The sequence below is a fragment of the Polyodon spathula genome, chromosome 2 (genome assembly GCF_017654505.1).
Source record: "Polyodon spathula isolate WHYD16114869_AA chromosome 2, ASM1765450v1, whole genome shotgun sequence".
Taxonomy (NCBI): Eukaryota; Metazoa; Chordata; class Actinopteri; order Acipenseriformes; family Polyodontidae; genus Polyodon; species Polyodon spathula.
This window is the reverse complement of record NC_054535.1, coordinates 83667142-83694127: the sequence shown is the minus strand read 5'-3', so window position 1 is coordinate 83694127 and position 26986 is coordinate 83667142. Positions and strand designations below refer to the sequence as shown.

At 37.0% G+C, this 26986-nt stretch overlaps 1 protein-coding gene across 3 annotated transcripts; it reads left to right on the top strand.

Annotated features, from left to right (window-relative positions):
- Positions 1–26867, top strand: LOC121302411 (GRAM domain-containing protein 2B-like). 3 transcript variants are annotated; one of them, XM_041232388.1, is made up of 14 exons: positions 1–256; positions 14998–15123; positions 15998–16082; positions 18843–18912; positions 19306–19409; positions 20035–20130; positions 20310–20381; positions 21100–21177; positions 21636–21747; positions 22455–22535; positions 22635–22722; positions 23210–23314; positions 25018–25105; positions 25653–26867. In XM_041232388.1, the coding sequence occupies exons 1-14, from the start codon at positions 132–134 to the stop codon at positions 25692–25694; spliced, it is 1272 nt and encodes a 423-aa protein (XP_041088322.1). In that variant the 5' UTR covers positions 1–131; the 3' UTR covers positions 25695–26867. The 3 variants fall into 3 exon arrangements, with proteins under 3 accessions (XP_041088322.1, XP_041088305.1, XP_041088313.1); XM_041232371.1 differs by having other exon boundaries at positions 9–256; positions 22419–22535; XM_041232379.1 differs by lacking the exon at positions 1–256 and adding an exon at positions 12011–12458 and having other exon boundaries at positions 22419–22535.
- The last annotated feature ends 119 nt before the right edge of the window (positions 26868–26986 follow it).

The window sequence follows — 26986 nt, the reverse complement described above, 5'->3', positions numbered from 1 at the left end:
GATAAAAGCAAGTAAGTGCACACCCCAGACACCTAGTAGATTCAAGTAGCCGGGGAAAAAATTGACTAGAAACTTTTAAACCAAGAGAACGGCCACACTTTTGCAGCAAAATACTTCTCAGTGCCAGCCCAATGGTTAAACAGTATGCTTATGATGACTCTGCCCTGTGTTCTTATAGAAGACAGTACAGTTTTCTAAAGCCAATGCATTCCACTCCTTCCAGTCCTATGGAAAGTATTGGATCTATGCAGTTATGGTAAGTGACTTTCTTTCCTACTTCTTGTGCTATTTACAGTAAATGTTCCAAAGATAAGGGTAATATCAACATCATGGGATAAAAATAAAAAAAAAAGATTTTGTTAAAGTCTAACAGAAGCCGTAATAGTAGTTTTTAGCAAATAGCCGTATTTGATGTTAGATTTTTGTCAGCTTTTCGTTAAGTATATGGAAAACTACATAGCGTTATGTAATTCAATATGTTAAGCAGGTTTCATTCAACTTTATTAAGCAAAATGAGTTAATTCTATAGGGTGATGCAACACTTTTGACTATAGCCGATACAATATAAGTAAGGCTTCTGTTTTTTGGTTTTTATGAATTTTTTTTCGGTGCTTTTTTTTTTTTTTCAGGGCTTTCGTTTTTGATATACTGTATGAAATTAGTGTTTCCAGTTACTATCCAAAATGCTTGAGTGTTTTTTTTTTTTTTTCTGTCAAAACATGTATAGTAACTCGACAGTATTTGCACACACATGTTGTACTTTCTTTCTTTTGCTGTCTTCCACTATAAAATCCCTATGGTCATGAGTACATTCTTCTGGGGTTTTTGTGTGTAGGCATTTTTTTTACATTTCGTCATAGTTTTGTTTTAAATCCTCCGTATGTTAACTGTAATACAGCTTTAAATCCCGCTAACAAGCCTCCATTCCTGATTGTAATATCGTTATAAATGTCGCAAGCAGTCTGCAAATGAAATGAAGAAGTGTGCTGTCGCTCAGTGGTTGGGGCGTGACAGGTACCTGTCAGGAAGGCGGGACATGGCCCAGCAGTGCTGGGAAATGTATTTATTACTATTTTTGTAGCAGGTTTTATTTTTTAATGGGAAAAGGATAAAGTCAACATGAATTGATGAACCATTTGTACAGTTTTTCTGGTGTTTTCTGGCGTTTATTGGTTATCCACCAATTTTTTTTTTTTTTTTGTATCGAGGGTATTTTATCAGGTTTTATCGGTTAAAATCGAAATTTCAGAATCCCTACATAAAAGTAGCGTTCTGTGTTTCCAGTTTATTTACGAATTTTACTGAATAATTACATGGGGTTTTTTTGTTGTTTTTTTTTTTTTTTTTTTTTTTTAACTGGACATCAGTTTTTACTGATTTATCCCGGGTTGTGTCTACTATTCAATATATTCCCGGTACAATTTTCAATGAAATACACATATTTTGATTAAAATGCAGTTTACTCCGAAATTGTAATAAGCAGCCCTATACTGTACTTAGGATACAGCAGGTACATTTAGACATCAGAGGATCAAATAACATCCAAATGCATTCTTTGTTCACAAACATATTGTAACGACCCTGCCGATAGCAGCATCCTGGACGTTGTGTTTGTCTTGTTTGTTACGTCCTGTTAAGGTACCGTGTATTGTGAGGGTACTGGGCACGCCGTTAGTGTGTGTGTGTGTGTGTGTGTGTGTGTGTGTGTAGTGGGCGGGTCCCCCCGGAGGCTATAAGTAGGAGGGGAGGGGAGCCGCTAGCTGGAGAATGCGGGTGAATGTCTGAGGGGAGAGAGGGTGCGAGAGACGGAGAACTGGCTGAGAGCGTGCTTATCGATGAAGCAGTGTGCGACCCCCAGTGAGTCTGCGGTGTAAAAGAGAGAAAGATAGCTATTTATTATTTTGGCTTGAACCCCGGCCCAAACAGGGTTTCGTTGTGTGATTAAAAGTAAAAGTACGTGGAACCTCATCTTGTCTCCCCAGAGTCTGTCTCACCCCCATAACACAGAACGCTACAATATTATCACCTGATTCTGTTGGCCAATCAAAGTCTGATTAGTGTGTCAATTGCTGTGCATAGTAACTAGCTTGATCAAAAACTAAATTGAAATACTTAACCAAAAATATAATATTTTTAGTGGATGAGGAATGGGGAGAAAACGAAAATCCGTTTATGAATACACAAAAGAATAAAAACAAAAGCAAAAATAGCAGAAGTGGATCGGATGAGGACGCATAGCACTGTAAATACTGCTGCATTGAGGTACATGTTCGTGCTGACAATAAATGAACATACTGAAAAATAAGCGACACATTAAATTAAAACAAGAAAGTAAACTGAGAGACAAGCAGTCCATTTATGTGGCTTTACACGTGCAAAAGACAGCACACAATGAATGTGTTAGTGAGTTTGTCACAGCTTTGTGCTTTACTGGACAGCCACTGTTTATTGCTGAGAGGTACTGTATGTATTAGTGACTGCGACAGTTCTGTCCATCAGCTAAAACACTGCCTAACGCCGACAATCTTAATTGTAAATATTTGACAGAAAATGGGGAACGCTGATGGAAATGTCCAGTGTGATTTTTGACGAGTCTTCTGATGGCTTACATCATCTAGTTATTTTTATGATTTCAAGGAGCATAAATCTGGCTTGTTTTGTGCTGATGTCATGTTCATACCTTTTGCAGATACTGTTTCCATCAGCACAACGATTTCTCAAACGTTAGCAAAGTACAGTACCAGCTAACTTGGGAAAATGTGGCTTCGAATTGCACAGATTCTGCTTCATCATACATGCCAGGGACATTAAACTTAATCAGAAACCAGAACTGGTGAGAGTAAACATACACACAGTTTATACTTGGGTTGCTTTTCTTAGTTTTCATACTAAAATATGCAAGAATATTACCAAATACAAGCATTACTGTGCTTTACCAGGCCTTACAATGGGGGAGGTTCCATGTATGTTCTAGTTTTTCTTGTGCTGGAGCCAAATGAAAAATTACCCTGTACATTTCGAGTTTCCATTGGCTCAGTTTATTTTACTGGAAGAGCCATTTTTCACCAGATGTCATGCAAATGAAGGGGAAAGAAGGAGGTCGATATGCAAATTAGCCATGCGTAGCGTTCTTGTGCTGTTTTCACAGACAGATTGGGAAAATGTGGTTTCCATGCACAGAGAACAGGTACAGGAGAGAATCTGACTAACCTTCGACCAGATATTGTCTTGTGGTCTTGATCAGCACGCCTTGTTCAACTGGTAGCGTTAACAGTGCCATGGGAGGATGCTGTAGATAAGGTGTATGAGAGAAAGAAACTGGTAGGCTCAGCTAGCTGCTTAAGAGGAACAGCGGGTGGAGAGGTGAGTTGTTTAAGACTTGTGGTACACTCTAGCTACGTCTTAGTTGGTGCTTATCTTGGCGAGAGCCAAGTTCAAATCAGCATAAAGGTTTAACATCTACTCTCATGTAATGGAAATCTTTTATATTTGTTGATATTAAAACATTGTAGGCATCACGTAAACTGTTTGTGTGTTACTAAAGCAGAGTCATGTACAGGGTTATACTGGGTTACTTTTAAAACAGATGATAGAACACACAAGGATGTAAGTACAATTTGTTTGAACATATTGCACTGTGATCAATGTAGGTCAATATTGTCAAACTGTTAAATAAACAAGGTTATTCAAAATACACTGAAAGGTCTTACGATTGAGAAGTTATTTCTTAAATAAATGAGTAAAATACATTAATGTAATATCTATTGGATTTGCAGACTGTTGAATCATCCAGTACTAAATACTCCATGAATAGCCACACTTTGAATTGATCTGTGGCAAAGAGAATGATGGGCCCTATTCATGAAACTTCCAACAAATGTTTTGTGAAGGACTATTTTGCTTAATTAAATAAATGTTGCCATTTACAAAACTTCCAACTGTTTTAGTAAAGGTTGGAAGTTTAGTCTGTTTTAAAAGAACACTGTTTTGCAATCTGATAGTGGATTTATGGGTAGAAAGAAGTTGGGGTAAAATTGTGATTTCAAGTTAGGATTAGGCTTATGATTACACAATCCTGGAATCATAAATGTTCTTGGAGTATCACATGCTACTCAATAAAATTTAGTGAACGTTTACAACGTTGTCACTAATACATGTAAGGGTCAATATTAATGATCTAAGCACCTCTGCGCTAGGTCTATCACAGATGTAATTCCACTGTATAGTATTTTGTATTTTCTTATGTAAACAAGAGTGTGGTCTATCACTTAGCGAGACACTGATTTAACTTTGCTCTGCTTGACCCAGAATTCTTTGTTCATTAGTCAATGGTGAATGAGGTCATGCCCTCACCCTCAACATCCATCAGTAATCTTTACCATTTCACAATAAACAGAAATGCATGATCCTTTTAACACTTTAAAGGTAATTGTGTTTTCATTATTTTGTAGATTCAATTTCTGTATAATGACACAGATGTCCTAGTGCAAATGCATAAACTAAATATCCTTATTTTGTTTTCCTTTTTGGTTGCATGTGCTCTTGACTGTAAACCCATGGTCCTGTTTACTGTTGACAGTATTCAGGCCACGGACAACAGCGCCCTCTGCGGTTTGAAAATAATTAAAAGAAAGTGCATTAATTAAACCGGGCACCTGTACGATGTTTCAAGTACACCTTTCTGTCTCCCGTGTGTCAGTGCAATACCCACCAGCCTTTCACATACCCGTTTTAGCCATTTTGGTTTGGCTTTCATGATATTCTTATGATTCCCTATGTGAAATGTGTTTATTGAGGCCAAGTCTCAAGGCAATAGAAGGCAAATTAGTATATTATAGAGCTGGGACGGACACAGGATTTTCATATTCGGAGATTCGCTCATATTCGTTCGGATATTCATTTGTTTTCAAAACGTAATAAAACCATTCTATTTCACAGAACGCAGGCAGAGGCAGCAGGGGCAAGGCTATGTGGCCCCTGTGTGTGTGCCTTTAATTTACAGCAAGATGTTACACGTTCAAGTAAACAGATATCCCAGGAGTAAAGAATACATTGTGTAGGCCTTACTTTACCCCAGTTAATTAAAACAAACAATGCCAAATAGCAGTTAAAGTTAAACACTACTTTGTTTATTCTCGAAATAAATAGTACATAAAGTTGACAGTATAGTACAAATGGTATAAATAGTATAGTATAAATAGTACATAAAGTTGGGCACTGTTTAAGCGAGGCATTTCAGAATGACGTGCTTGCCTTTTTTCTGTCCCATGAGACTCTGACTTGCTCTAAAAGCAGCACAACACATTTTTTTACCCAGATGGCTTTCAAATAAATAGAGGCTCGAGCTGCTGTGTTGATCCTGAGGTTTGTTTTTTGTTTAGTTTTTTTTTTATATATATATATTTTAAATCTCACATATATCACACAGAGCTCTTCTTCATTTGCAATTTTTTAATTTGTCGGGCAACTTCTGGTGAGACGGTAAATAAGTGCAAGGTATTTTTGTCATTTGTAGCGAATACGAACATCTGATTTTTGTATCCATATACGTCAAAAAATATTTGTTCGAATATTCTGATTTTTGTCCCAGCACTGGTATATTATAACACCAGCTGACGTGTCAATGTTACTCAAGTGCTGGGCTTGTATAACTGCTGGACAGCTTTTTTTTTTTTTTTTTTTTAAATTATTATTCATTCCAAAAAAGTTGTTATTCCAATTTGTGTACGGGTAATTTCAACCACAAAACATATTTTTGCATTTCATTTTGCATATGTATATATAGATTACAAAAATGCAATCTAATTCTCTCTTTCGTAAGTCACACTGATACCACTGTCTGTGCTGCGTATGAAAACACTATTGCTGTCTTTACTGTACACAACAGTCTTTTTATAATACACAGAATCTAAAAATGTGAAGGTAAACTAAGAAAAGATGGGAACTATTTAATGCTGTAATTCTAGCTCATGAATCTGATGGGGATTCATAAAAGTATCCCTACTTATTTCCAAATGTGTTTCTTCAATCCTCACTATATACTGACAATTGATGGAGTACTGGGATTGTTATGTACATTTCAAAATTTGGCTTCATAGTGTACATTTGATTATTGTACTGCAGGAGATTGGCATGGTTTATGCACAATCTTCCTCCTGCATGTCACTGTGCAACTATATTCCCCAATGCCTAAAATTCCAATTTTAACCTGGGGTGTTTGATGGGCCATTTGGCAAGTCGTGATCATTTTGACACATTCTGAGATGGGCTCCCAGAGAAATGTGTCTAGATATGCTGATTTGGCATGAAATAACCCAGTACATAATAATTTATAATAGTTAATAATTAATTTAACAACATTGTCCCTCATCATTACTGTAAAGCCAAAATTAGAGCTATCAGTAGCATGAACAAGTAAATAACTTTCTGCAAGGATATGCAACTCCAGCTGGGTTTAATAATAAATCCCTCTCAGCAATAATGTAGAGCTTACATGTTCCTCCTATGTCTATGTTTATTTCTGAGATAACAGAAATCCCTAACATTAGTGTTTAACAGGTTACAAATAGGTATTAAGGTGTATTTATGCATACACGACTTTAGTGAGACTGGGGCAAGGTGCAGCGAGCAAAGCGAAAGGACTTAAGAATGACCTCAGCGTTGCATCTGGTGCAATGAATGATATGTGTATTTGCACACCTGAGGCGAGTGAGCTGACAAAGGTAGAAAGGCAAACAAAGTGTTCAGACTTCAGCATTTTGGGGGAGAAGTCTGTTGTACTTGCTGCACTGCCCAAATTTGCTTGCCACTTAAGCCTTTCTATAATTAAAAGATAATTAAAAGTAGCAAACAGTCTGCATGAAATGTTCATCTTTCTGTATATGACATATGACATGTTTTAATTGACACTGTTTTGAGTATTAGCTTGTTGTGATGCCAAAATGTCTAGGAATTTTGTGCAATTATACTGCTGTAGTAAGCTAACTTACCAAACTGATTCATAATGTAGGTGGATATAATTGTAATTATACTCAAAATTATGATTATGCTTACTTCTGTTTCCTTGAGAGCTTGAAGTCTTCCACCAACAAAACTTTGTGTATAGCAAGAACAAAAGTGTTTGGAGTGAAAGACAAAGAGCTAGGATGTTGTGGGTTCAAATCAAAATGAAAAGCAGACAGAAACCATGGTTATATAAGTGATATTCAACCAATATGTTTGTGCATGAAGAATATAATATGAGTACAGCTATGACGAAAAGTTTTACATCACCTAGAATTTTAGGATTGAGACATCATGTAAAACAAATTGTGTGTGTATGTGTATATATATATATATATATATATATATATATATATATACACACACACACACACATACACACAGTGTGAGAGTGTGTGTGTGAGAGATATATATATATATATATATATATATATATATATATTACACACACATGAGAAACTTTGAGAGAGAGAGAGCTTTGACAGTACCAGGAGAGAGAGAGAGAGAGAGAGAGAGAGAGAGAGAGAGATTTATCATGTAATCAAAGAAACTGCAAAATGGAAACCGTAATAGTAGTACAGTATGTCAAGTCACATTTATTTTATTTGTATCAGTTTTTCGTTAAGCATATGGAAAACTACAAAGAGGTATGTAGTTAAATATGTTAACATAGCACTATTCAGCAAGTTTCATTTGACTTTATTAAGCACAATTTGTTAATTATGTGGGGTGAGGCAAAACTTGACCATAGCTGTACTGTACAGTAGTATGATAGATACTATATAATTATAGTCAAGTACCTCTTTGAACGTGACCAGTAATTGGAAAATAGGGCAAGTCACCTAAAATCTCTTTGATTCACAGCACTATGCATACTGTTATTATCCAACCAGACAAAGTTTCTATTCAGCCTAGACAATAAGTCTATATCAGATTAGACCCGTTATATATATATATATATATATATATATATATATATATATATATATATATATATATATATATATAGAGAGAGAGAGAGAGAGAGAGAGAGAGAGAGAGAGAGAGAGAGAGAGAGAGAGAGAGAGAGAGAGAGAGAGACTTTGACTTTTAAAAGTCCTTTATTCTATGTAATAATTACAATATTACACATAATTAAACCTTAAAAAACAAAAGTACAAATTTATATATTTATATTTTTGCTGAGTGTGGGTTCAATAAAAACTAACTCAGCATCTGAAAATAAATAAATAAAAACATAATACACTGTACTCTTGTTAAAACAGTTAAAAGTTTTTTAGTTAAAAAAATTGTTTTACAGCAGCACAATGAGCTCTCCCTCCTCATATACACAGCACAGTATGTCTCCCACACACCACCACCTGTGAAAGCCCCAGAGATCATTAACCAGGCTAAAATAGGTGAAATCCACCTTTAATCTGCTGACCACCAACACCCTGAACAGCCTGACTACATCAGCTATCCCTACTCCAGACAGCCTACTTTTCCTACTTTTTAAAATGGCCAGTTTAGCCTGGCATGTAATAAAATTAATTAAAACACACTTTTCCTTTTTTTTTTTAAACTATAAGGGGTTCCAAAAATAAAAAGCTGATGGCTAAAAGCGACTCCCAGCCCCTGCAGCAGCTCCATCTCTCACACTCACTGTATGTGTGAACCACTATCTCCTCCTGCCCACAGAAACTGCACACAGAGCTGATATTCGAGTCTACTCTGTGCAGGAATCTCCCCGTTGCTAAAATGCAGTGGAGAAGCCTCCACTGCAAGTCCCTAGTTCTCTTGTCAGGTGGCGGCTTATACAGAACTCTCCACATCGGGACTGTTTCCTCTTTCACAGAGAGACTGTTCCTCCACTTGGAGTCCACCATTCCTTTTAATTCCTTATAAAAAATATTTTTAACACTAAAAAAATAAAGCTCTTTGCTTTCTAGGCAGTGGAAGACTCTGTTAATAACTTTGTCAATTTTTAACAGCTTGCCATACTCCTGCTGTTCTTGCTCTTCTTCCTCACCTACTTGGGGAGACACAAGCAGCACTGGGAAGTCAGAGTTCTGATCCTCCTCTTGTCCTTTTGCCATCTCCTCCATCAGGACCTCTCTGAGCCCTGGAGAGAGAGACCCCCCCTGAGTCCGAGTTGGGAGCTTCTGCAGCAGGGGACTTCTCCCCCGTTGCACTACAGCCCCCTCTCCCAGACCCCGGTTCTCCAGCAGCAATCTCAGCACCGCTCGCTCCTTCAGGGCGGGCGGGCAGAGAGAGCCTGTGATCTGGAGAGATCGCCTCAGAGCTCCACTCCGCTCTATGTCTCATTTTTTTCCCTCATTGTTTCCATTTCTTTTTTTTTTTTCCTTTTCCCCGTATTTACACCAGTGAACCCATTATCTCCACTGTCCTCTTCATTTACCGGGGCTCCAGGCTCATTGTTCTCCTTTTTCTGCTGCGGCTCTTCCTCCTGTGCTCCCTGATCCCTGTCAGCCTCACCGTGCTTCTCCTGCCCTGTCTCTACTTCTCTCATCAGGCACTTTTTCCTCTGATACCCCCGGACTCCGCACTTGAAGCAGCGCATGGTGTCAGTGCTTGCAAACACCACACAGCTGCTTCCTTCTACTGTGAAAGTCCAGGCGACATTTATTTCAAAACCGGGGTTGTTTAATAAAATATACACTTGTCTCCTAAAAGACATGATGTGACTTAATTGTGGACTTTTACACCCCAGGGGAATAGACTTTATTGGGGAGCTGATTTTCCCATACCTGCTCAGCACCCTTTCCAGCAATTCGTTCCTTAAAAACGGGGGGACACTTGATAAAATCACTTTTGCAAAGGGTGTTGCAAGGGGCGATACGTGCACAAAACTCACTTGCACAAGTTTATCCACATCCTGCGTATCTTTAAAAAAGATTACAAGCCCTTTATTCATCCGGGACGCAGAAACGATCCTGTCCCCCTCGATTACCTTGCATATTGCAAGCAATCTTCCACCGACACCGCGCTGTCAGGGACACAGCGACAGCCGTGTCGGCGGGTCAAATCTCTCATTCTCTGGGAATGAGAGCTCATCGCTGGGGCTCAGCTGACTAGCTGTCAGCACAAACCCCAGCACACAAAAACACACACACGCACTCACTCACTCACTCTCACACGCATGCACTTACTCACGCTCACACAACAAATGAATTTAAAGAACCAAACGTTACAGTTTAAACTAAAGTAAAACAAAAAACAAAAACGAAAAACCGAACGACACTCCTACCCTACGCTTCCTCAAACTCCTCACAGGCTCCAGCAATCCCACAATCCTCCGCGCGAGAGAGACAGACAGACAGAGAGAGCGAGAGAAAAAAACATAATGGAAATGGAAAACAAGAACTATTTTATGAGGCGGGATATTATTTCCACATTTGTCTAATTAAAATCACTTTTACGCAAGTGAAATGAGTGTTATTTGCTATTTTTTTTTACAGTGTGAGCCATTGTATAATAGGAATATTGCACTCCAGATTGTGTGTTGTGCTGGGATAACATCGCTCATCGAGAGTTGGACTCGGCCCCAGCCACCCGAGAAGTGACGTTATCCAAGCACAACACACGCCCTTTCGTGCATTATTCCTTTAATATACCACAGATTTGCCTTATGTTGCTAAAATTGTGTGTCCTATGCCATTGTTTTCTATTTTACATGAGGTGTCCTGACCCTTTACTTCTGGCTGAAGTATTTACAAAGTAGATTTTATACTTCACTGCAACAGAAATTATGCTTTGACCTCCATTAGTGAAATTATTGAACCCACTGTCAGCGATAGTGATTTAAAATAGACTCCCTACTTCATAAAGGAAACACTGCATCTATTTATATAGAAAATATTATCATGGGTAGAGTTGCTACTTGGAATTGTCTTGTGGCAGTGGCAGCTGGTAGCCAACAAAATGGGGAAGGAAGAAAAAAGGCAGCGGGCTAGGGGTCCCCTCTTAAGCCACCAGCAGCAAGTAGAATCTTTTTATTGCATTCTGAGTGACAACACTGTTCATATCTGTTTAACATTTTGCCCCAATTCAGCTGTTTAACACATTTTTTCCACTAGCCAGCAGAGAAAAGAAAACAGTAGCACATCATATTATTCTTCTAAACTTAGGTGTTTCACACTGCCAGTGTATGTTTAAAAATGCACTGTATAGAACATTAATATAGCATTTCGATTTCAAAACAACGTCACTGTAACAAACTTTGAATAAAATATTTTCTAAACAAAGTTGTTAAGGCAGGAGAAAGGCAGACAAATCAAGCACATCCTATCGACTTAATTAGCTAACCTTAAATAAATTACATTATATACCATTCTGTACATATGAAACGAACCTGGGTACTTTCACACTAAACCATATTGCCAATACCGCTGTACAAAATAACTTATATCGGGCTTATGTCTCTGCGCATGATTACGTCACCTACCAGCCCTGCTGTTGCCTTCCCCCGTGCACGCTACACGCTAACTATATAGATATATATATATATATATATATATATATATATATATATATATATATATATATATATATAGGGATGTGTGTTTCGGCATCCAAGGTCATCAGTGTGGGAGAGCACAAGTCCAATGATTGGCTATAAGTGGAGGGGATGCATACCACCCTTGCTATTCTTTTAAACGATTTTACTCAGAATTCAATGAAAGCCAACTGAAGAAATAGAAGAATATGATTGGCAAATAGACGTGCTAATCATAACTACAAAGGAGACAACAGCGCATCTGCCTCCTCCGAACATAAAGCAGTGAATAAGTGGAGAATTTTTATCAGACAGCTGCATTAAAGCAATATACATGTTTTTATATTACATGTAAATAAATAAATAAATAAATAAAAAGCGTATTTATTTTAACATTTTCGAGTATTCTGTGTCTCCTCTGACGAGTTATACAGCATGCACCTATCCAATCATCACCACGTTTAACCGCATACAAAAGCAGCAGGTGCGCGTTTCATCAATTTGAGAGGAAGCCTTTAAAGAGTTAACCAGCAGCAATCATTCAGTCTGCCAAGCCAGTTTAGCTAGCGGGGTAAATTTGACAAACGGGTTTTCGCGCCCTTACTTGCCTGTGAGCTGAAGAGTTGGGTGTTAGACTTATGCATTTCGTTTTGAATACGCTTTACAAAGAAGAACTTAAGTTTGTTTGTGTTTCCATGTGAAGTGACGGGCCTACCTGCTTAAGCAAATTCTGAACTTTGGAGGGGAAGTTCTGCTGATTGCGGCAGTGAGCGGAGAGGAGCCGGGGCAGGGTAGAGAGAGAGAGTGTGAGTGGCGCCCGGGACAGAGGCAGTTTTTACGAGATGGTGCTTGTGATGGAAGAGCAGGAAAACTGTGAAGGCCAGCTCTGTACTCCTGTGGAAGAAATAAAACTGGCGAGGTCGTCTAGCAAAAAAGAACAAAGAGGGGTTACTTTTCAGTAAGTAGAAGTACTTTTATTATTAAAGAAAATAGGAAGTCGGGCAGTGTGCCACGGGCCTAATCCAGTTACCGGTATTATTTATTATTATTATTATTATTATTATTATTATTATTATTATTATTATTATTATTATTATTTGGCAGGCGCCATTACCAAATTACAAAAAGGTGCCATAAATGTTACACAGAATCATACAGAAGAGCTTATTCAGTACCTAGTTGTGTTTGTTTATTTATTTTTTGTTTGCTTGTGGGTAACTTGATGTCGGTATTCGGGAAGGAATTAAACTTTGGGAATGTAGTTAAACTAGAAAAAGGTCAGAAGGAAACCGAGCACGTATTACAGCACCAGTGAGTGTGTTCAATGCCTTAATATGACAAAATATACCTGAGGGCCTGCAGAGGAGTCGAGAACAGCAGTCCATAGAGATCCGAATCTACAGTCCATTCACAATAATGAAATTTATGCCGGCTAGTATTTATAAAGCATACGCCTTGACTTGAAATATGTGACGGTTTCCATGCAGTTTATTCTCTCATGAGAATATGACCTAGTGAACACACACACACATTACTTGGGAAGTGTGCTGCAAAAACATGTCTGTATGGCTAAAAAAAGTGGGTGAAAAAAAAAGCTGCTCGAATTGCCTAACAACGGGTATTTGCTTGGCAACAAGTCTAAAGATGAAAAATATGTTCACATAACCTCAGGCAACTTTCAACTAAACGGCTGTACCATTCCTTTTAAAAATTCTCAATACGTGCAGTGTTTATAGCCAGTTGCAGATTACTTCTCGTTTTGTTTTTTATAAGCTTTTTTTTCTTTTTTCAGAAATTAACATGTGGATCAGAATTAAGCTACCCTTCAGTTGGGACTAGTCTACAAATCTGCAAAAATAGTACATTTAAATGATAGTGTTAAGAACTCCATGTAATTATGGTATGTTTTCTGGGGAGATACAAGCTGCAGAACATTTTGTCAATGTTTTAGTCTTAAGTAGGTGTAATGCTCTGTCAGGGTTTTGAAACTTGTGTATAGTGCTGTAAACCCCATATTTAATTTAAACATATTAGGATTTTTTGGTGGTCAAACGAAACGGGTTGCAATAGCCATGTTCTGTACATACAGATATCATCTTGTAAAATCAGTTAAAGTAAGCTGACATCTGTCGCTTGTGCAGGCCAAGTTGGAACATTGACAGACATTTATACCCTTCCATATTTGAATGTTAATCTTTCCATTTGACTTTAAGGGTAATTTATTTCCCTAAAATAAAACTACATGTAAACCCATTTTGCAGAAGACACTAACTAGTGTGGCAAAGTTACTGTTTTATTAATTGATTTTACATTTTAAACCAAGTTGTTAATTGTTCTACGCAAAAAGAAGCATACTATGATTCAATCGACCAAAAACTCAAGTACCCAAGTTATTAAATACCCAACATGTTCACAATAATAGTATACCGTTCTGAAGTGACTAGATTGTTTTAATGATTGAATTTGTGTTTTTTATTTATTAATTTAATCAGGTAAATGTTACACAGTTATTTTTTGTTGGACATTTTGAAGAAAAGCTCAAGGACGCTTTTACTGAAATCCTTAATGGTGGGATTTGCTGAAAGTATGCCAACATATATTGACTAGTAATCTTTTTACCATAATACAACTTAAATAGACTTTACTCAACCATAATAACCATGCTTTATTTGCTATGCCGTTCTGGGTCAGTGATTGAATGATAAGAAATGTTTCATGCTTTAGGTCAATTTTTTATACTGTATTGCCTAAATATTTACGTTCTTGCAACTGATAATACCAATTGCTGCTCGGAGGTAGGATACTAGTTTGTTGAAGAAACATAGGACTGGTCTGCAAGGCTCTAATTTCTCTGGAGCTTGTGTTGATGTGAGTGTCTGTGGTAATATTACATTTCGGTGTCGGAATTCTTCATTAAGTAATGCTTTACACTGTATATGGTTTCTTAAACTTTTTTTTTTTTTTAAATCATTCCTTTTTGGTATGTGCTGTAAACAAATGTTTACCTTGCACTCGTACCTTGTTTATTTTCTTTCTTCAGCCAGGTTAGAATTAAGGGCTTTAATTAAAAATAAAATTTAATCTTGGCTAATGGCCAATGAGAAGAGCAAGCCAGAATGCCTGGTTTTCAGTGATGCAACCTGCAGAAAGGTTGCATATCCTGTCAGATGACTGGCTCAACTGAAAACATTTCCCTTGAACTCAGCAGAAGGTTGCAGTTTATTCCCAGGACTATGATTAAGCAGATACTGACTGTAAACATTACCACTCAAGAGTACTGTACAGAGCCTTGGAAACCTGTATGTTTCATGTTCTACAGAATTTAAAAGGCTGAATAGACAGGCCTATGGTACTCCTATTTTCAATATGCCTTTACTCCAGTATAGAAGCTACAATCCTACGAGTGACTTTGAAAGGTTAGGGGGTCAGTCTTATATAAATTACACTGTTAAATTGTGTCAGTGTCTTAAGATAACCATGGCGTTCTCTTTTTGCAGCTCTGAAACTGAGAATGGGGGAGAAGAGAAACAGAAGAAGGCTGGGAAGCCACTTAATGAGCAGCTGCAGCCATTGAATATTGATGCGGAGTTCTTTCAGACCCGAAAGAAATCGCCGCTTGTAAGGTGAGGCACTGTGATCTGTGCACTATAATAGTTTGTGGTAAGGTGAGGCAAGGCATGGATGGAAATACCTTTAGCAAGTCCCAGGCTAATGCAAATAACTCTGGATCATGTTTAGTTTTAGAAGAACATTTGGTAGTATGTAATGTCACTCTTTGGAATTGTATCGGAAGATGATACCATCACAGTCTTTAAGGTTTCTTAATGCAGATAAGTTGATACGTTTTTCGTAAGTATGCCTGTTAGTCAGTGGGTATCGACTAATGTGATTTTTTTTTTTTTTTTTTTTTTTTGGTGCAGGACACCGTGTTATGGCATCATGCAGTCACTTTGTTATCTTTTAAATGGTATTTATGCTGAAAATATGTAGAAGTCCTCAACAATGTTAGGACAAATGGAAATCCTGTTAAGCATAATTGACAATATTAGGTTCTTTTTTTGTATTAAAATTTTCTTGCCATATAAAATCCATTCAAATTCATCATGATGATATGTTTACTACATTCTAGCACTTGTGTCTAGGTTTACTCCCTTTCAACTTTTTTGGCAAAATACCGCAGTAAATCTCACCTTTTACAGTACGAGTGGTGTTCTTATTTGAACATCATATAACCTGTTAATTTTTATAGATCAGTATTTTGAGTCACTGAAAAAATAAGTATCAAAAAGCAAACCTATTTATGATATGATGTAAAAACAGTCCCAGTAACAAAGTGCCTCCTCACTATTAACGTATTCAACTCAAATACCCCTCCATTAATATCAGTTCACCTGTCATACATACAACTTTGTGAAACATTCTAGCAGAGATGTTTTCTGTTCAGAAACTAGTTTTGGAGCATAATCTGTGATGACCTTTTTTTAACCCCCCACCCAGGTCCAAGACCTTTGATACAAACTTTTTTCAAAATTCTTCTGAGTGCGAAACCAAGCTCGAGAGAAAAAAATCTTCGACCAGTCAGGTGAGTAATTTTAAATCTGCCTTTTCCCACACTTTTCACCACTTAAAGTAATTTTGGCACTGGCATAAATTGATCTTACTTGGACATTTTGTGGGGACACTGACTATTGCATAAATTATTTTTATTTATTTTAAGTTTTTTAATGGGGTTATTCTTGGCTCGCTATAATAAGGCCAAGTCTCGGGCAGTAATTGTGCGTGCTGCACTTATTTTTTAAATAATTTATATAAAATAAGCAATGCAGATATTTAAATGGCATGTTTACACAGATAACGGTGAATAAACTTAGTGTAGATAGCGTCTTGCTTTGTATCAATTTGACAGATTTGTCAACACTACTCTGTTTTAAAGATCGCTCATCTCCAGTAAAATTATTCAGAGAAAGTGGATTTGTAACTAAATCGACTACGGTATTTCCCTTGTCTGGTCAAATAAACATAAAAAAACCAGTAGAAAGAATTAAATTCTAAATGCTGAAATGTATTTTTCTCAAACAGTCAGTGAAATTCAGTGCTTACCTGGCATATTAACACCCGCCTCTGTTCACGAATGATTGGGCAGCTGTCAGATCTTTCACTTTCCCATTGGCTACTCATTCGCCTTCAATTTTCATGCGGAATACCGTGAACGACCTCTGCTTGCTTATGATTGGACAACTGTGTAAAACTTGGCAGATATTTGACTCTCCTATTGGTTAAACTTACTGTCAGTACCTGCATGTGAAACAGACACAGTTTGTACCACCCAGCTAACTTATGATTGGGCTTCCGCAAGACAATGCAGATATTCAATTGGTTGATCGTATCACAAAAGCCATTCAGGAAAAAAAAAGTTGCGTAGGTACAATCATAAGCAAGCAGCACTGTCAGCAGACTTGTGTGACGCTTTTGTTGAAAAACGTGTTTAAAGCTTTATTTTCCCACGCTACGACCCTCCAGAAATGTGTTCACGACCCATAATAATTTAAGAATAGCGGGCACGATGGCCTGGCTTTGCGGGCACAAATTTGCCCATGGGTACGTCTTTGAGGACAACTGATATATAGTCGGAATTAAGTTTGATTGTGTCATTAACAAGCTTTGTCAGTAGAAAAGCAGTTTTCTTATAGTCAAAGCTGTATTAAGAGGCCACTCAAGGGACAGCCTAATAGTGGCCTCTTAACACAGATGGTCTCTTGAGGGCCCATAAATTATGAATTTTCTATTTGTCTGACATGCTTTCCTGTAACTATGTATGTCTTGCATACACTGTAAAAGCAAGCAGATGTAATATGAACAACAAGAAATGTCATTTTTAATAACATTTAGGTCAGGGTTGTCGCTCAGTTCCTGGAGGGCCGCAGTGTCTTCTGGCTTTTATTCCACCCCAACTCTGTTACTTAATTGGTCTAATTATTTGATTAACTGGACACATTTAACACTTCTCCTCTTCAGGCCTCAATGTTTCATAGGTAGTGTACCTTGAATCAAGTGCATTTTTAAAACGGTCAACTGTAAAAGACCTTTGAAAAATATTAAATATGTCAAATTAAACAAATTAGATAAATTGTTAATTGAGAGCTTAAGTTGGAATGAAAACCAGAAGACCCTGCAGCCCTCGGACTGGAGTTTAACACCCCTGATTTAGATTGTGCATTTACAAAACAAGTTTTGTGCAAGTAATGAATGCTTGCCTCTAGCAGGTCACACAATGTTTTAAGTCCTTTGCAAATTTCAATGTCTGCATCTGCCTTTTAGATACGCGTTGGTTAATTGCATCCTGAAACCAATGCCAGCATAACCATAAGATATTTTGATTACCGTGCACATTGTTTTCATACTGGCTGCTTCGGTCTTTATTTTTATTTTAACAGTTTGCCTTTTAAGTCTTAAGCTGCTACATAATAATTGAGAACATTCTGTTAAATTAGTGGGGAAGAACAACACAACACAAAACAGACACATTGAAAGCTACCTACTTCCCAGGCAAGTGTGAGAACGAAATGCAAGTTAAAGTACCATCTGGGGGAAGTGATTTTAATGTCATTGCTTGCTCTTGTGTTCGTATAGTGAAGGTGAAACAGAATCAGCAAGCCAATCGGGTCATCAAGGTAAAAAGAAGCGACTTTGTTTAGCAATTAAGTTTAAGATCTTGAATCGGTTCAAAACACATGAACAAAAATAAAAACCTAAAACTTCAAGCCCCAGTACTTTGTTTCAAAATGCTGCATCTTTCTAGTGCTGAATTTCAGTAGTTTTTCTGGCACTTACTGTCTTTTTAAAAATGTAATCATTTTAATTCTGTCATCTAGGGAGGTCATTTTGTTTCCTAATGTTTTCTCTTCCTTTATAAGAGAGTGCTGTTTTATTAATTACTGATAAAGGACCACTAAAATGGTTAATGTATTCCTTTGAATTTAGGGCATACCATTTAAAATCATGTTTTTCTTCTAACAATAGCTCTGTGTAATGGTGCTTTAATACAGGTTTGAGTCAGTTGCTGGATAAGAACTGTGGTCTCTGTTTGCGTTAGACAGGTACTCGCTTAATGCAGTTAAATAAAAGCACGAATATTATTGGGAGAAATTTAAAGTGGTTATTTAGACCAAGTGGTCACTAAATAAAGGTGGTCGCATGAGCAGGTTTGACTGCATATAATTGATATACTGACATAGACAGATCTCAATCATATAACCCAGAAACACTAAAATATTGTCAAGTTTCATGACAACTGAACTAACGGTTCTCCCTGGTAAAGTATTTCATGTTTTATTTTTTTCAGTTTACCAAGGCTAATGCACAGTTTCATAAGCTTTTCAAGGAAGTGTGTAAGGACGAGCCTCTAAAACAAAGTAAGAAACTTCACAAATACACATTGAACACAGTAACTTTATACAGACTAGTTTATAAAGTCAGTTTTGAAAAAGTGAAATATATATAATGATTACAGTATAATAGACAAAGTATACCTAAATGATAGAAAACAATATTCTAGGGCTGCATGGGTAAAAGGACCTGCAGCTGTTCAAACACCATTGTAGTTTTCCTTAGCAGTCATATGTGCATATAACTAATATAATCAAACTTTGTTGTAAATTTAATTTTTTTTAATGTTTGCTCAATACACACCTGTAGTGATGTTTGATGCCGGTGTGCATTACCTAATCAACAGTAGATTTAGTATTTGTATTGTACTATACAGAGGATGTATTCCACTGCAAACCATTGTATTTATTTGTGTCTAGGTTATACATGTGCCTTACAAAAAGACATCCTCTATCAAGGAAAGCTGTATGTTTCAGAAAACTGGATCTGTTTCCATTCCAAAGTATTTGGCAAAGACACAAGGGTATGAAGGGGTTTTTCTTATTTTTTTTTTTTTTTTTTTTTTTGTTACAAACAAGCAGTCTTTATATATTTAAAGGGATGGACATTACTATTGATGAACTGCAATGGCACCTGAGCTGGATGCTGCTTCCTGCATCCAAGGTGTCTGTTTCACTTGTGTAGATAAGAAATACAGGCTAGTTAATAGCAGGTTATTGCTTATTTTAAGTAGCAGTGAATACAGGCTTTACTGTACATCGGTTAACTCCTTTAGACCTCTAACGATGTCTTGGAATGGAGCCATTTGTCCAAATAGCACCAATGTAGTACAATGGGAAATCTTCCCACTCGGCAGACCACAAAAAAATACATGGATCATCTTTGAGCAAAGTAAATCACAAAAGGCAATATGCATTTTTAGATGTAAATGAATAGATTCCTACTGTGTGTATTTGTCTTTTATTGTACTAATGTGCTCACATTCAGATAACCCTATTTACAAGTCTTGCTCTTAAAGTGTGACGTACACATAATTGTGCCTCATTAAACAAAGTGATGACAGTATTGCAAGAACAGTTCTGCTTCTTTTGAACAGTATTGCGCCTCCTGACTACCTATTTTTTTTTGTTGTTGTTTTCTTCCACTAGATTGTTATCGCAGTTTCATCTGTGACCCTTATTAAGAAAACAAAAACTGCCATTTTAGTGCCAAATGCGCTTGTTATAGCAACCCCAAATGACCGGGTAAGCAAATGAAGTAGAATGTCTTGTTCTGCACTGTACAGCTCCAGATCCCTCATTCCCACTGTCTAGTTAAAGCTGCAGAGCCCCAGATAACTTCCTGAAGGAATCAAAATCTGTCTGACTTTTTTTTTTGTTTGTTTCTTTCTTTTGGAGATATATAATTTTTTCATTTTTCCCAGCATGTGTTTGGGTCTTTGCTGTCCAGAGATGCAACGTATAAGGTCCTGAAAGCTGTATGTGTTCATCTGGAGGTGAGTAGTTTTGATATGCTATAATTTTACTAAGTTCAATGTAACTTAATGGTGTTAATGGTCCCTATACATTAAATTCAGTGGCCAGGCTAGGATATGAAGCTGGTCTTAGATGTTGTGATAATGACCTTGAGTGATATTTTTAAAGAAGGCAGGTTAATTGGGGTGACAATTCTGACAGTAATTTACATCATTCAGCACCTCAGTATTTGTTTGGTTTGTTACTTTTGTACTTCATTGAGTAGTTTAACAATGTGCCACTGGTGTTTTTTATCCACTACACATTTATATAACTTTCTTGCATGTAACCCTTCATTTCTGAGTTCAACTTTCCCTTTTATAGTTATTTTTAAAGGAGAGATCTTTTGAGGGATGGCTGCCTTGTCAATGTTGACATGCAGGTATTAGTACCACGGTTCTCTCTGTATAGGATAATTTCTCTTTCAGAGGAGAAAGTAACTGTCTTTCACCTCTTCTACAATTAATAAAGCTGGGTGGCATAACACATGTTCTAACTGGAAAATGATTTATCTGTCCAGAAGAGGAAACATTTACTGGGTGTGCACCTGCATGGTAGACTAGGATGCTCTACATTGTTCCTCCAAAGAATAAGGAGAGAAATTGAGAATCTAAATGAAAGTTGACACAGTGTCAACATATAGATCAAAGTGATTCCCTTGGAAACAGTAACAGCTAATGGAATAAAAATGTATTTTAGGACAAAAGTACCGGAAACAGTCCAGTCATATCGGCTGAAAACAGCTTCAGGGCAGAACGTCCAACATCCTTGTCTCTGGTAGGTATTTTGATCTGATACTTGTTCTATTTTTCTCAGTAGAAATGTACTATTTCCTTGCCACATTTTTACCCTCTGCTCATATCAATGATTGCAGACCACACGCTTTGAAGTTACGGGGTCTAATTTAATAATGTAAACAATGGTGCATCTTAATGCCCCAATTTTTTTCTGCTAATTGAACTATTTTGTACTGTGATTAAAAGGGCAGCAATATTTATATGCTGAATTTTAGATAATTGAAGAGACTCCAATGTCAACAAAAGTGTATTCTGTGATTCAACGTAAAGCTCCATTATGCCACATTTGATTTGCTCGCAAATGGTTCAGTAAGTGTGTTTTTCATGGTTTTTAATCTGGCTTGATTTGTATGTTTATGCTTTGCTATGACCAGTAAACATGTATTGATCAGGTGTATCTAGCACAAACATTGGGATTCATTTAATTTGGTCTGTTAGGATTTTACTGCAGATTTCTCTGATTTGGACGGAGCAGTTAGAAAAAGAAGACAGGAGATGGAGGAAACTACCAGCTCTGGCTCACAGACACCTGAATATGAAAGTATTCCAGGTAAGCAAGACCTTATAGCCTCAACTGTTGACATTGGGTACGTGGTGCTTATTTAAACACACAACTGTGGTGAAAATAGAACTAGCGGATGTGGTTGGCTAGATATGTATTTCATTTGGAGAAAGCCTTATAACAAATACATTTAATTTAAGAGGGAGAGAGAGCTAGGATAATTAGAAGGCATTGGTTACATCTGTTGTAAACTCAGATGGCAACTAGGAAGGTAATTTACTTAAGATTTTAGATTGGGAAATATTCTGGACACTTATTTTAATTCGTAGTATGGTTCTTGTGTTGCTTGAAATCCAAAATATGAGCATAGCTTCTCCTTTTTATACCATAAAATGACACTTACTGGCATAGCACTTTAATATCAAGGCTTTGGTAAATAAGCCTTGGGTCTATAGTTATAGCTATTAAGCTGTATGCTTTTTTTTTTGTAGTAGTAGATTTAGCCTTTATTCACAGTTTATGGAGTACCTTGTAACAAGTGCCCATGCAAAGTTAATCAGTGCAAGCTGTTACCAACCAGTCTGGGGGCAGAACTAAAGTAGATCACAATGAACTACTAGATTGAACAGATTATAGGGTAGGAATATAAAGAATGCTCCCTGCTTGGCTGAAACATTATACTTGGAACACTTCAGGGTTTCAATTTCTTTTTCCCAAAGAATTTCCAGGAGTGTGTCCTACTTTCCTAAATGTAGTTAAGAATGGAGAGCTACCTGTCCATGCTGATATTCACATGCAACAGAATCCTGAAAGAAATATGAGTGTGCACAAGAAAGGTAAGTGGTTCATTAGAAACCTAGATGAGCACTGTACAGTTACGTTTTTCAAAAAGGTCATGGTTCATCTACACTCGCCTTCTTTTTGGTATGTGGCAGGTTCTTCCAAACTGGTGGGTGTTGTGCATAAAGTGAAATCGTTACGGCCAATATCTTTGAACTCCCTTCTCCTTGTCTACTTGGTCTTGTAAGTAACTTTAACTCTTTCATCACTGCAGACCTGTATATAGGTTTAGGAAGAGAACTCCCCTCCAGTAGTATGTAGTAGGAAAGATAACTTCAGAAACTGGGGAACAGGAAACTTCTGTAATATATGGATATCTATTCCTGTTTCACAGTAAAAGTACCATTTGGTTATATATTGTAGGGTTTTCTTTCTTCTAAATACTCTGTGTCTGGTACATTGGAAGCAGGCTTGTTTTCCAGCAGATCAGTTTAGCTTAACTTTTTAAAACCCAGGGTCCAGTGCAGTATATTTGTATTTAATTTAGCTTTGACTTGTATTTGTTACAAGCATTTGGTATGGAAGTGAAATTAATAAACTGAATAGTTCAGTTACAAACATAATATAATTACTGTAGTAGATGTAAAGTGTGTAATAACTGGAATATTCTACTGGCCTATTTGCTGTGTTCTGATAGTTTTTACATCTATTAATGTGTTGTTTTTCTCAGAGTGTGTGTCCTAGTTCTGTCATCATGTTATATGGGCTTTAAAATAATGGCTTTGGAGCAGCGATTGACTTCACTGGGTTCTTTGACAGAGTATCGGGAAAATGAGTAAGTGCACGCCTCTTTGCACTGTATTGACAATCTTGTTAAAGTGGCTCTGCAGCACGCCCATGCATACATGTAAAGTTGTGGTGAGTAAAGGATGAGCGTTCAGGTTCTTGCCACATCTTGCATAGTACAGTGCAAATCACAGCTTCCATGTAATCCACCAAAATGAATACAATTTAAATGCAACAGATCTTGGATTTCTTCACATTGGAAGACACAGGGAGGAATACTGTTGGGAATCAAAAGTAATAGTGACTGACATTGGGTAATTTTACTTGCGTGAAATTGAGGATTATCAGTTTTAAATTTTACATGGTTAATGGTCATGGTTATTAAAACATCAAAACACAAATGGTGTTAGCAACAGTGATTTATTGTCTGTACCCAGGCATTGTTCAAATTGCATAGTCCAACATGTTAACACCTAAACAGTTTTGCCATTTGAGCAATCAGATGCAGTGCTTCAGTGACAGTTTTTAGTGATGTTTAATCAGAAGGCATGAAACTGCACTACTCACTGTCTTTCTTGTATATCCCTCTAACCACAGATAAAGCCTCAGTTCTGTGCCTTGAATTGAAAATCTGAAATATAGTTTTTGGGGGTTATTCACTTTTCCTTATGGAAGGCGATCATTAGAAAATAAATATTCTTAGGGCAGGGATATATCTGCTGTAACCTACTGTATGCAGGGTTCTCCCCAGGCCTTTTCAGCCGGGTGGGCCAAAATGGCTGTCGCCGCCCTGATGAAAAAACCTGATCCGCCAGTCTTGCTGATGCTACTTTGCCTTTTTTAACAATAAGGATTGATTGCGCTTCTAGCAGACTAGATCAGTTGTGCGTTGCTGGTTGAAAAAAATAAGGTCTTGGAACCACATGACAGCTGTGTTACGTCTTGACACATTTAACCAATCAGAGTTGAAGGGGTAGGTTTTCTGGAAGCACTTGAGAGGCTAAAATTTTAAATGTCTACTAAAATAATTGCCACTTATTTTCAAAGCCTAAAATGGTGACAATGAATGCAGGGGGTCAAAGTAAGCCGGCGATCACGGCAATCCACCACCTAATACTATATTATGCTTAAGTGCAGAGGTGCTAGATTATTACATTGTGGTTTTTGCAACAGTTATGATGGTGACCAAAAGTGTGAGTGCTGTTAATTAAAATTAACAGTTTCATTCAAATGTAGAATAGCGAAAAACAAAAAGACGTGCATTAACAATGCCCTGAAATCTTTTCCTAAAGAAAACAAATTTTAAATGAAGCAATAAGCTCAACAATTAAGCTAAAAAGGAAGTGAAAAGGTTCCTACAGTCAAATCGTAGCGTGCCTAAATAAGCACGGTAATTTACCATAGTAAGTCATGAAAAAGAAAACATAGAACATAAGAGCAACCAGATACGGTCAACGAAAGACAACGCATTATTTCAGTTCTTTGTCGTATTACATATTTAAGGAAAGGCAGGTTTATTTTTCCGTTGTGCTCCCGGCTATAATGTTCTGCTGCCTGGCTGTACAGAATTCTTGGGGAGAACCCTGGTATGTGTCAAAAGGAAAGACACTAGTAATAAAATGGTAATTCTGACTTTTTGGAGTACATTTTGAAACCTGTTGATGCGTTACTGATGTAAATCACTTGGTTGATTATTTACTATCAACATTTTGTGTAATAACACTTGAAATAACACTCATTTTGTTCTTGCAGGCTTTTTGTGCAGCAACGTTCAGAATCAAATGTTAATGCAGAAATGATTCATGGGGAGTTAACTTCAAACCTGGCCAGACTAGAACAGGTGTGCAGGTTATTTTTGTTGACTTCAAATATATACATGGATTTAAATAGTCTGTTACTATGCAACTGTGTATTAAAGGTAACTGTCCAGTCTGTTGCCTAATAGCCAATTCTGCTTTTTATGTTTTTGAATTGCATAAGATACTGAGCTTTCTTTTGAATATGCCACACCACTACTTTATCATTGTTTGTATTACCCAGTGTTCTCTCTCCTTGATTGGTTGAACTGTAAGTCGTGTGTGTGGTTTTTTTTTTTTTTTTTTTTTTTTTTTTTCAGTCCAGGATTTTAAGGGCTTAGAACTGAAATATATTTTAAATGTTGATTTTTGCAGGAGAGGCATGGAAATGGAGAAAATGCTAGTATAGTGATGTAATACAAAGGTTATTATATAGTGAAGCCACATGTTTGAGCAAATTTATTGAGTATATTACAATGCAGAAATTGATTGGGAGGGGCCTGGTCCAGGCAAAAGTTCAAATAACTAGTAGCAATACTTCAAGCTAATGTAACAGTTAGAACAATAATGTTCTTTTGTGCTTTTCTTCAGATTAAGAAAAACCTGCAAAGGCTTCTAGATGAAACGGAATAAGATGATTTAACTGAAATGGAAGTTTATTTTCAAGCTTAATGTTTTGCTGCTTGCCTTTGGGACCACAAGACCTTCTCTGCTGGACAGAACCTCACAATGATGATACTTGTAGCCCAGATCATCATGTGGACTGTACTTCACTGTGGAACGCCTAAGTGGCCTTAATGCTGTGGAATATAAATTCTTACTATTGTGCAATAACATTCCTTTATTGTGAAACCTTTCCTGTGAAGGACTGCACTGTTTCAATTAGCTAGTTTCTCTTAAACAGGAGTCCTAAATAGCTTGTTGCCCAATGACTACTGGTGGCTATAGTAGATGGGTGCTAGACCAAAGAAACTTTTCTTGTACTCCACTCCAAATGTAGTGTAATGTTTGAGCTTTTTCGTTGCGTAACACTTGCATGTGCTGGGCATATGCATTACAGATTATATCCTTGGTGATCTGCGTATGGATAGCTATTCATAAAACTGTAGAAACTGAAATGTTTTTTAATAGGTTAACTGAAACCAAATGTTTATTCTGTATGAAGAATTTGAGTATGTAGAGGGTTCTGAGAAATATACATTGTACATCCCCATTTCTTTACATTTACATCCTTACCACTTTTTACACTTATAACTTTAACTTAAGCCCATCACTCTCTTTGGAGCTTAGGCCATGGACATACTGCCACTGTATCTGACTCTTTGCTATCTTTTCCAGTTCTCTCCAGGTGTTGTTCAGTCTTCATGTCTGCTTGAAGCTTGTGCCTCCAGTTGTTTTTTGGTCTCCCTCTTTCTTTCTCTTCCCCTGTGTTCCAGGTCAGGGATTATCTGGTGATGTTGGAAGTGGGTCTGGGGTGGCCCTTTCCCTTAAGTCAATGTTGCTGACTTTTTATGGCCAGTAAATGTGAAGAATCCTGCGTAAACATCTGTTGATGAAGGTCTGGATCTTTATTATCCTTGTTGTTCGCCATGTTTCTAAGACATACACTAGTACTAATTTGACATTAATTGAATATACAAATCTTGGTGTGTTGTAATAACTTTAAAGTGTGTTTTCAAAGCTCTTTTCAAAAATGTTAACTAGTGCACTAGGATTTTAGATCCAAAAACACTTAAACACTTAAAACACTGCAGGAAGAGAGAGAGAGAGATATATATATATATATATATATATATTATATATATATATATATATATATATATATATATATATATGCTCTGGCTTTTCTGTTCTGTACCGCATCATGGATTGTTATCGCTTTGTTACCTGTTTGACGACGTGGGCAATAATCCTTACACGATCAG